This window comes from Prunus dulcis, chromosome 7 (genome assembly GCF_902201215.1).
Source record: "Prunus dulcis chromosome 7, ALMONDv2, whole genome shotgun sequence".
Taxonomy (NCBI): domain Eukaryota; kingdom Viridiplantae; phylum Streptophyta; class Magnoliopsida; order Rosales; family Rosaceae; genus Prunus; species Prunus dulcis.
Genome location: NC_047656.1, coordinates 10,253,380 through 10,264,610, shown reverse-complemented (window position 1 = coordinate 10,264,610; position 11,231 = coordinate 10,253,380). Strand labels below are relative to the sequence as shown.

Below are 11,231 nucleotides of genomic sequence, written 5' to 3'. Positions count from 1 at the left end.
TAATTTCTGGAAGGTGAAGATGAGAACTATACTGTTGTCAGAAGGTCTTTGGAGCTTCGTTGAAAGAGGGCTTCAAGAACCAGAGGATCTAAGTCAGCTTCCAGCAGCAGAAATAGAGAAGTTCGAAGCAGAAGTCATGAAAGATGCCAAGGCTCTCTCCAAGATTCAGAACGGAGTCACTTCAGACATTTTTCCAAGAATTACAAGAGCTAAAACAGCAAAAGAAGCCTGGGATACATTAGAAAAGGAGTTTCAAGGTGACAGCAAGGCCATAACAATCAAGCTACAGACTTTGCGCAGGGAGTTCTATAATATGAAGATGAAAGAATCTGAATGCATCCAAGATTATGCCTCCAGACTAGCTGAAGTTGTGAATCAAATGAGAACACTTGGTGAGGAGATATCTGACCAGAGGGTTGTTGAAAAAATATTGATCAGCTTGCCTGAAAAATATGATCCCATTGTTGCTGCTATTGAAGAGTGCAAGGACATCACCACCTTATCAATTGAACAATTAATGGGTTCTTTAAAGTCTCACGAACAGAGAAGGTTGACACGAAATGATCAATCTGTTGAGAGTGCTTTCCAATCAAAACTAAGTTTCAAATCTCAAAAGCCCTCCAAGAAAGGCAATTCTAGAGATGACTGGGGAACGGGGGAGCAAAGAAGGTGGAAGAAAGGAGAATCCAGCAAAAGAGACGAATCCAAGAATGGGAAAAGTACGAATTCTGAAGATAATCAGCCTTCCTGCAGGATTTGTAACAAAACAAATCATGATACGTCAAATTGTTGGAACCGTGGAAAGCCAAAGTGCCATCATTGCAACGAATTTGGGCACGTTGAGAAGGACTGCAGATTCAAGAAAGCAAACCAAGCAAATTTTTCTAAAAGCAAGAAGGATGATGATGGAAATGAAAACTCGTTCTCTACTTGTTTATCTGCCCTTGAGGAAAAAGAAAGCATCTGGTATCTTGACAGTGGATGCAGCAACCACATGTCAGGAAATGAAAATATTTTTCTTGATGTGGATACTTCAGCTACTCCAAATATCAAAATGGGTAATGGTGCTATTGTGGAGGCAAAAGGAAAAGGAAAATTGCTATTAAAACTAAGAAGGGGGTGAAGCAGATTCATGATATCTTGCTTGTTCCAAAACTAAGTCAAAATTTGCTTAGTGTTGGACAACTTGTGGAGAATGGCTATCGTCTTGTTTTTCAAGATGGTGCATGCATCATTTATGATAAAAATGCAGTTGAGATGGTGATTGCAAAGGTGAAAATGGAGAGGAATAGAAATTTCCCCATTGAATGTCAATATGCTGAAGTTGCTGCCATGAAAGCTGATGTTGTGCGTGACTCTTGGTTATGGCACAAGAGATTTTGTCATCTAAACTTCCAGGGGCTGAAGTGTCACACCCCGGACCGGCTCCGCCGTAGCGCGATATTGTCCGCTTTGGGCCTGGCTACATTCTCACCAGCCCGCACGGTTTTGTTCCTGGGAGCTCACGAAGCAACTTCCCAGGGTGGTCACCCATCCTGGGATTGCTCCAGCCTCCAACTCGCTTAACCTCGGAGTTCCTACGAACCCGAAGCCAGTGAGCTCCCAAAAGGCCTCATCTAAGTTCAGAGTGGCGCAGCGGACTGGCCCAACTCCACCTAGCATGATATTGTCCGCTCTGGGCCCACTCGACAGCAACTGAAAAGACCCGCCCCGAATTTTCCCCAAATCCGAGACGAATCCTTTGGAATTTCCTGACATCCCCCGATGCCGGGCCCACTTACTAAAGACCGAGACTTTCTGCCGAAATTTCGGCAGAGTCTCCCCTATAAGTTGGACATTTTCCAAAATTTATACCTGCATAAAAACACAATTTATAACCCCAACTGGCAGCATGTACAATATATTTTCATGCAAATCACACAAATGGCCTTCGGCCTTCCAATAATTCTTAACTAACTACCCAGCAATTCAAATACCCATTTATGACTAACATTTAGTCTGCGGCTGCACCTAATGACCTTAGGCTGCCTACGTACCCTCCTTGAGGGATCAAGCCACACGTAGTTCTCTCATACAACCCAATTCCACACTTAGGCGATACCTCATTTCACTTCTCTGTATTTCACACAATCTCCCCATACGCCGGTACAACCAGCGCCACGTATGGGGTCTGTCAACACGCCGGATAACCTACGCCACGTGCGACCATGCCATACTATCACATATCTCCCCATACGCCGGTACAACTAACGCCACGTATGGGGTCTGTCTCAACGCCGGATAACCTACGCCACGTGAGACCTACACGTCATATCACATAACTCCCCATACGCCGGTACAACCAACGCCACATATGGGGCCTGTCCCAACGCCGGATAACCTACGCCACGCGGGACCTCAACATCACAACACATAACTCCTCATACGCCGGTACAACCAACGCCACGTATGGGGCCTGTCGACACGCCGGATAACCTACGCCACGTGCGACCTCAACACAATACTACAATATCTCCCCATACGCCGGTACAACCAACGCCACGTATGGGGTCTATCCACACGCCGGATAACCTACGCCACGTGGGACCTAACTTTCACTTGGTGGTACTCGTAGTGAATCCAAAATCCGGGGAGGTACTTAAGGTAGTGCGTATAGCACTCCAAACCGACATTCTAGACTCTTTTGTACCCTTGTACAAACATATATATAATTATATTTATATAAACAAATATTCTAATATTGCGTAAACCCCAACAATAGTCTAGCACCAGATAATCCCCTTGGGAAGGTGAGATTACTCCGGGAGACTCATGGTCAACCAAGGGTCAAACTACCCTACCCCTGGTCAAACGGGCCCACGGGGACCACGACCTCCAAACTCCGATCCGAAAGTTCCTATGGGTTCTATAAGGTATAGGACACTTGTCCTACAAGTTTGGTTCAGATCGGACGGTTGAATCGCTCACGATCGTCCGATCTAACGGTTAATATAAAATATAAACTTTAAATTATTGAATCGGAACATCCGGGGCTCCGATTCACGATCCGTGAATTCCCCCACGATCCTAGAAATACCTAGATTAACATATATTGTTTTTGGGACCATCCAACGGTTCCAACCTATCGAACCCGGATAACGCGTAATAGGCGATATCCGTTCGATAGTCAAACGACGTCCGAATTGAGATCCGCGAAATCCTACGCGCTCGTGACGGTATAAGGATCTCAAAATTGGCCAGAGACACGCCACCACCCTCGCCCACGCGCCGCCACACGCGCCGGCAGTGCGTGGGTGTGTAGAGTAATTTTCGGCGACGGAAAAACTCCACACCCGAGCTCACCCTTCCTACCCTAGCTTCTACTCGAGGTCAGGATCACTTTCTTCAACTATGGGAAGGCCCAATTCGGGCGGCAACTGGCCGGAATTTCATTTTGAAATCCGGCCAAAAACCTAGGTTTCCCAATCGATTTTCTACACTCAAAATCGATCCAAACCTACACAACCAACAGCTAGAACTCGTAAAAAGGATGAGAAACCATACCTCAATCACCGAGTTTGGGTGGCGGAGGCGGCGGCGCGACGGCGAGAAAACCCCGGTTCAAACCAGTCGAGCTCGCGGCCGGCGATCGTGGTTTCCGACGGGAAAAACGGGCAGGTCTTGGTCGGGGCGGCGAGGCGAGTCGATCGGGACCGGTCTCGGGTCCCGCCGTGGCCGGAGTCGCGCGAACCGAGGAGAGAGAGAGAGTGGACGTCGGGGAGAGAGAGAGAGAGAGAGAGAGAGAGAGAGAAGTCAGATATTTTTTTTTTAACCCAAACTTCGAAATATTTACAGTTTTGCCACTGTCGATATTTTGATCGTAACTTCTTCGTTACAACTCCGATTCGAGCCTACCGCGTGTCTACGAATTCGTCTCAGTACCACCTACCCAAAAATACCAGTCACGGTCCCGAACTCTCTCCGGTTAAAAATATGACCAAAATACCCTTAAATAATTAAATAATTAAATAAGGGTTAAATTTTAGAGAAAATTTGATGACTTGGGTTTATTTTTTGAAGGAAAAATCAGAAACTTTTGTTGTGTTCAAAAGATTCAAAGCATTAGTGGAGAAGCAAAGTGGCAGCACCATTAAAGTTATGCGAAGTGACAGAGGAGGTGAGTATACCTCTCAAGAATTTGAAGATTATTGCAAAGATGAAGGAATTTGGAAGCAATTGACAGCAAGCTATAGTCCCCAACAAAATGGGATCGCAGAGAGAAAAAATCGAACAATTGTTGAGATGGCTACTTCAATGATGAATGAGAAAGGACTACCCAAACGTTTTTGGGCAGAAGCTGTATTTACAGCAGTGTATATTCTCAACAGAAGTCCAACTAAAGTTGTCAAGAACAAGACTCCATTTGAAGCTTGGAGTGGTTTCAAGCCTTCGGTAAGACATCTCAAAATTTTTGGATGTATCTGTTATGCTCATATTCCTGCTGAAAAGAGAACTAAATTTGATGATAAAAGCCAAAAATGCATCTTTGTTGGATACAGTTCCAGCACCAAAGGCTACAGACTTTATAATGTTGAAACTAAGAAGTTAATTGTGAGTAGAGATGTTGTTTTTAATGAAAAAGCAAGATGGGATTGGAATGAAAATAAAGTGCAGGAAATGCCATATGCTTTAGTGCAAGAGCAAAGGGAGATTCTAGGAGAGCATCAAGAAGAAGAAGCCACTCCTCAAACACCAGCAGCTGCCGGAAACAATTCAAACGCTGAACCTGTTTCCCCAAATTATTCTTCATCAGAAAGTCCTCCACTAAGAACCAGAAGCTTGAATGATATTTATGAGACTTGCAACTTTTCTGGTATAGAACCAGAGAGCTTTGAAGAAGCCCAGAAGCATGAAGTATGGGTGAAAGCAATGAAGGATGAGATAAGAATGATCGAGAAAAATCAAACTTGGGAGCTTGTGGATCTTCCAAAAGACAGAGATGTGATTGGAGTCAAATGGATTTTCAAGACAAAGTTTAATCAAGATGGAGGCATTCAAAAGCACAAAGCAAGGCTCGTGGCTAGAGGTTTTACTCAAAAGCCAGGTATTGATTTTTTTGAAATTTTTGCTCCTGTCGCAAGACTTGAAACAATTAGAACTTTGATTGCTCTTGCTGCCCAAAAGAATTGGTTGATTTATCAGCTTGATGTGAAGTCAGCATTCTTGAATGGAGTGCTCAAAGAAGAGGTTTATGTTGAGCAACCCCAAGGTTTTCTTGTTGAGGGGGGAGAAGACAAAGTTTACAAGTTGAAAAAGGCTCTTTATGGGCTAAAGCAGGCGCCCCGAACTTGGTATGCTGAAATTGATAAGTATTTTTCACATAGTGGTTTTCAAAAGAGCCAAAGTGAGCCCACACTTTACATCCTAAAGAAGGGAGCTTCTATTCTTATTGTTTCATTGTATGTTGATGATTTGATCTTTACGGGCAATGATGAACACTTGATCCAACAGTTCAAGAAGGATATGATGAGCACCTATGAGATGAGTGATCTGGGATTACTTCATTATTTTTTGGGAATTGAAGTTTCTCAAACTGAAAATGGGATCTTCATTTCTCAAAAGAAATATGCTGAAAATATTCTCAAGAAGTTCAATTTGCTGGGCTGCAAATCAGTGGCTACTCCTTTGATAGCAAATGAGAAAATGAGGAAGTTTGATGGTGCAAAGAAGGCAGATGCTAAGAAGTACAGAAGTTTGGTCGGTAGTTTTTTGTATCTTACGGCAACTAGACCAGATATTATGTTTGCTGCAAGTTTACTTTCACGTTATATGCAAGAGCCAAGTCAGATTCATTTTAGAGCTGCAAAAAGGGTGTTGAGATACTTGCAAGGCACACTTGATTATGGAATTTTGTTGACAGCAGTAGAAAAATCAAGGCTTATTGGTTACACAGACAGTGATTGGGCAGGATGTCTTGACGATATGAAGAGCACGTCGGCCTATGTTTTTTCACTTGGTTCCGGCATATGTTCATGGGCATCAAAGAAGCAAAATGTGGTGGCACAATCTACTGCTGAAGCAGAGTACATTGCAGCAGCTAAGGCAGCATCACAAGCTGTATGGCTTAGAAGGATACTTGAAGACATTGGCGAAAAGCAAGAAGGTGGCACCAAATTATATTGTGACAACAAATCTGCCATTGCCATTGGGAAAAATCCAGTGAGTCATGATCGTACAAAGCACATTGCCATCAAGTACCATTTCATTCGAGAGTCAATTGAGAAAGGTGAAGTTGCACTTGAATACTGCAGGACAGAGGAACAGTTGGCAGACATACTCACCAAGGCACTTCCACAGAGAAGTTTTGCTATTTGAGAGAGCTCATTGGAGTTGTGAAGAAAGTCCATTAAGGGGGAGTGTTGGAATTAATGCACTTCCTTCATTTTCTAGAATATCTCTATTTATTGCAACAGCTGTAGCTGTCCTTAATTAATTTGGTGGAGTTTCTATGCAATGTCTTTTAGGTTCTCTAGGAAGTATTCTCTAGATATTTGTTCTCTTTTTAAAAAGCCTTTGAGCTTATCATTGTAAACAGAAGCTAAGTGAATCAGAATACAAAGAGCTCTGCTGAAGCAACTCATATTTCCAGCACCTCATATTCCATCACAAAACCAACAACATGTGCCGAGCTCCCTAGTGAGATTAAGCACCCTGTACACACCAAACACCCGCTTGTTCTTCTCACCATGGGAGATTACAGATGTTTTGCTTGTTTCCTGCAGTACAAAGACGGCTTGGCTTATAATTGTTCCCTGTGTAACTTCAACCTTGACCTTAAATGTGCTTCCAATTGGAGCAACATTTTGGAAAATGACTGCCATGATCATGAATTCACCGTCCTTGTGAAACAATTGCAGCTCTGCTGCGATGCTTGTGGCCAAGGTGGGCATGGATTCTCCTACCTCTGTAGCGTCTGCCAGCTTTTGGTTCATAAGGAATGCATTTCATTACCACGTCACATCAGAATAACTCTATGCCAACACCCTCTCAAGCTTACAATTTTTCGAGAGAAGCCATTGTTAACTACAATGATCAAGTTTGTAAAGTTTGCTACACAACCATGACCAGCAATGGCCTTCTTTATTACTGTCAGTGTTGCAATTACATTGCTCATGCTAGTTGCTCCACACATAAGGACTTCCAGGATGAGACGACTTTGTTGGAAAAGGAAAATCATGATCCCACGCACATAACCATCGAGACAGTTGATGATGAGTCCAAAAGTCTCATACTAGGTGATGCTAAGGAGATGAACATGGAGGTGGATCAGATAGAATTAGAATTAGGAGCTGCACAAATCAAGCACTTTAGTCATGATCATTTCTTAGTCCTCATTGATGAGGTTAAAGATCATGATGATACAATTACTAGTGATGGTTGCATGCGATCCATCACCATCACTGAAGCCTTTTATAGTTGTACAGAACAAGAAGAATGCCATTTCTTTTTCCACAAAAGCTGGCTCATTTGCCTAGAAAGATGCTTCACCCATTTCACCCATACCAGCTCACACTCCTTGCTCGGGCTCCTTCTATTGACGGTGTGTTTTGGCGTTTTATGTGCAGGACGTTGTGCCAAGGATTTGTACTATTGTAAAAGATATGACTTGCTGTTTGACCTTCAATGCATTTCTCTTTCAAACCTTCTTACTCACGAGGCTCGTGAACATAATCCTCTCATCTTCAACAGAGTTTCCACGTTCTTGTGCAGGGGTTGCAGTATTTCTAGAGATAATACTGCCTGCTTCAGCTGCTTCAGATATACAATATTTCGGTGTAACTTGCACCTATGTATTCAATGTGTTAAACTTTCTCTTACCACCAAACACAACTATGATAGCCATCCTCTCAAGCTCACCTATCATAATGTTGAAGACGACGAAGGTGAATCTTATTGTCAAATATGCGAAGGAAAACGAAATCCAAAAGATTGGTTCTACTACTGCAAAAAAATGTGACTTCGACTGCCATCCTGATTGCGTTTTAGGGAGGTATCCTCAAGTCAAGTTAGAGGGCCGTTACAAGCATGATGCTCACCCACACCTTGTCACCCTAGTTGATAAAATTAAGAGCGTCATTTGTTTTGATAAGAGAGAGAGCATTCTTCCTTTTGAGGCATGTGGCAAACCTTGTGAAGGATTGGTCTTTGAATGGTCTGGCTGTAATGTAGACATCCACCAGTCAGAATTAAACTGTGTAAGTAAATTCTTCCCAAACTACTCTTGCCCATAATTGGCCTATAATTTTTCATGTTATTTTTGTTTGATATGCTGTTTTGAGTTTAAGGATTTAGTGCACATAGAAACCTATTTGAACCATTAAAAACCTTCCAATCACTTCTCTCATAATAGGTTTCATTTCAATTAGAGAGGTGATCAATGAGCTGTCGTCATTTGTTGAAAAAAAATAAAAAACCATATGTTAGGTGTTTTCTATAAAAGTAAAAATTTGCCAGGGCCTTATTTTTTCGTGTACTGAAATTAATTACTGATTGTTGACAGAGAGGAAGAGAAATAGAGCTTGAACATTTCAGTCACAAGAATCCATTGATGTTCAAGGACAAGCAGATAAATATTGATAGTGGACTAGTTTTCTGCTTTGGGTGTGCAAACCCAATGCTCTACAGTTCCAACCAATATCCTCACGGCAACTTCACTCTCCATAAATCATGTGCGGAGCTACCCAATGAGATGCAACACCCTCTGCACCCTATGTACCCACTTGGTCTCCTCACCATTGGAGATTACACTTGTGTTGTGTGTGACCAACACTACAAAGACCGCTTGGCTTACAATTGTTCCCAATGTGACTTCAACCTTGACCTCAAATGTGCTTCCAATTGGCACAACATTGGAAATTATGACTGCCATAAGCACAAATTCACCGTCCTTCTGAAGTGGCGAATGAAATTTACGTGTGATGTCTGTGGCCAAGATGGACATGGCATTGCTTACCTCTGTAGCAATTGTCAGCTGTTGGTTCATAAGAGATGCACTTTATTACCATGCCACATCAAAATAACTGCACACCAACACCCTCTCATGCTTAGATGGTCCTTTGAAGCAAGCTTTCAACTTGACGACCAATTTTGTAAAGTCTGCCACAAGCCCTTCATCCAAAAGAAGAAAATTTGTGGTGTTTATTATTGTGAGAATTGCAATTACTTTGCCCACAATACATGTGTGATAAAGGAGGACGTCCTAGATGAAACAACTGCAATGGAACAAGAAAATCAAGATCCCTATGCCGCAACGATCGAGACCATTGATCATGAAAATATGATACTAATTGTTGAGCCGGTCCATAAGTTGAACTTGGAGCAGAACCAGCTAGAATTAGGTGTGCAGATCAAGCACTTCAGTCATGATCAACATTTCTTATCCCTGAGTGATCATCATGAGGCAGCTAAAGATATTTCTGATAGAATAACTACTTGTCACTGCTGCATTCGACCAATCACTGTCACTGATGCATTTTATAGCTGCACAGAACAACAGTCCTTTCTCCACAAACCCTGTGCTCAATTGCCCACACAGAGACTTCACCCATTTCATCCACACCCACTCAAACTCCTCTCAAGGGCACCTATGGTATGCTCTACTGGCGACGTGTTTAAGTGTGATTTGTGCAGAAGTTTTTGTTGGAAAAAAATGGGTATAATTGCTGTGTTTTACACAAAAATTCAGAAATAATCATTCAATTTATGCTTAAAAAAATTAATGCATGCTTACAAACATACACAATGAAAAATCACATAATATGGATTAGAAGAACTTGAATAATTGAGTCAAGGAAAGTGTTGGACACTCTAACCTTAAGACGAATTACGCCCCACACTGGTGCTTATGGTTCACTAGCGTTCGCCTCCCAGGATACAACTATTGATGCGAAAAAGTGGTTCGGCACGTGGCTCGCCCAACTTAGTGATATTATGTCTTCGGAAGGGAATAACCTTTCGGAAGATCAAGTTCCTGCAAAAGGACACGTTCGGTAAGACCTTGGGATACCGGTGTGGTACCAGCCGAAGGCTCTCCGATACTTAAGTAAGTACGGTTTTAGTAAATATTAGATTACAGATCAAGCGGTAGCGTACCGTTGGTTTCTCTCCCCTCCTTTTGAGGATAGGGGTCTTCTTATATAGGTCTTGGGAGGCGTGCACTATGCTCATATTTTCGATGTGGGACTGTAGAAGCGGATTGTGAGCGTGACACGTGTCCCGTTGGAAAAGAGCCAAAATATATGGCTTCGGCAGGACGCATGCCGAAGGGTCATTGTGATAAATATCGATTCTGTCCACGTGCCTGGCGGTAACAGGTCGTTTATTTCCGGTATAAACAGTAGTCCCCCAAGTTCTCTTCCGAAGGTTCTTCGGAAGGGAATTTAGTTCTCCATGGCAGTTCGAAGGTGCCCTGCCGTTCGGTAAGCTCGTTTGGGGGAAGGAAATGATGCTTGTGTTGATCCCTTCGGGAATCATCGTTCGGAAGAGGCTCTCCTGGGACCCGAGGGATCGCTGATGCTGAGAGGCGTGAGGGCAGAGAGACGCTTCGTCTTCCTTGCCTGGCGTGCAGAGACGCTTCGTCTTCCGCGCCTGGCGTGCAATCAACATCTCCATCCACCGGGCGACACGTGGCTAGCGAAGCTACGCCTGGCGGTCGCATTTATGAGCCGTTTGGTTTCCCGAGGCGTACCGTTGCAGCCTTCTCCCTATAAATAGAGGTTGCTCCGGACGTAAAGCTCACTTTGCAATTGTGAGTTGACGCGAGAGCTCTGTGCGGCGATTTCTGAAGAGAGTGAACGGCAATCCAGGCGATTTTTACAGAAGTTCTCGGCATTCAAGGCGATTTCCGAAGTCTCCATTCGGCAATCAAATCTTCCCCAACTACTCAAGGTAAGGTACCGTTTGGTACTCCCAAAATGTTTTCTCTTTATTTATGTACGTCTTTTCATGGCATAGGCTAGCCGATCGTTAGTAGGATTTTCCTTCGATGGTCCAGTGAACTATAGGTAGCGACGTAGGCATCGGTAGGGTAGTTCATGACACGGCCTTAGCCTTCCTTTCCTTTTTTGTAGCTGTCGGATAGCGAGTCATCGTTAGGCAGTGAGCCCAATGCGTTCGATGAGGAGTTGTCATCGGGCTGGGACACGTCCAGTGGGGCTGCGAGCCTCTAGTCCGAGGGTGGAGAGGACACCGAT

The 11,231-nt window shown here is 43.5% G+C and overlaps 1 protein-coding gene across 1 annotated transcript; it reads left to right on the top strand.

Moving 5' to 3' along the window:
- Positions 1-7,871: 7,871 nt before the first annotated feature.
- Positions 7,872-11,207, top strand: LOC117635348. The gene is made up of 3 exons (XM_034369679.1): positions 7,872-8,234; positions 8,540-9,628; positions 11,109-11,207. The coding sequence occupies exons 1-3, from the start codon at positions 7,872-7,874 to the stop codon at positions 11,205-11,207; spliced, it is 1,551 nt and encodes a 516-aa protein (XP_034225570.1).
- Positions 11,208-11,231: the final 24 nt, after the last annotated feature.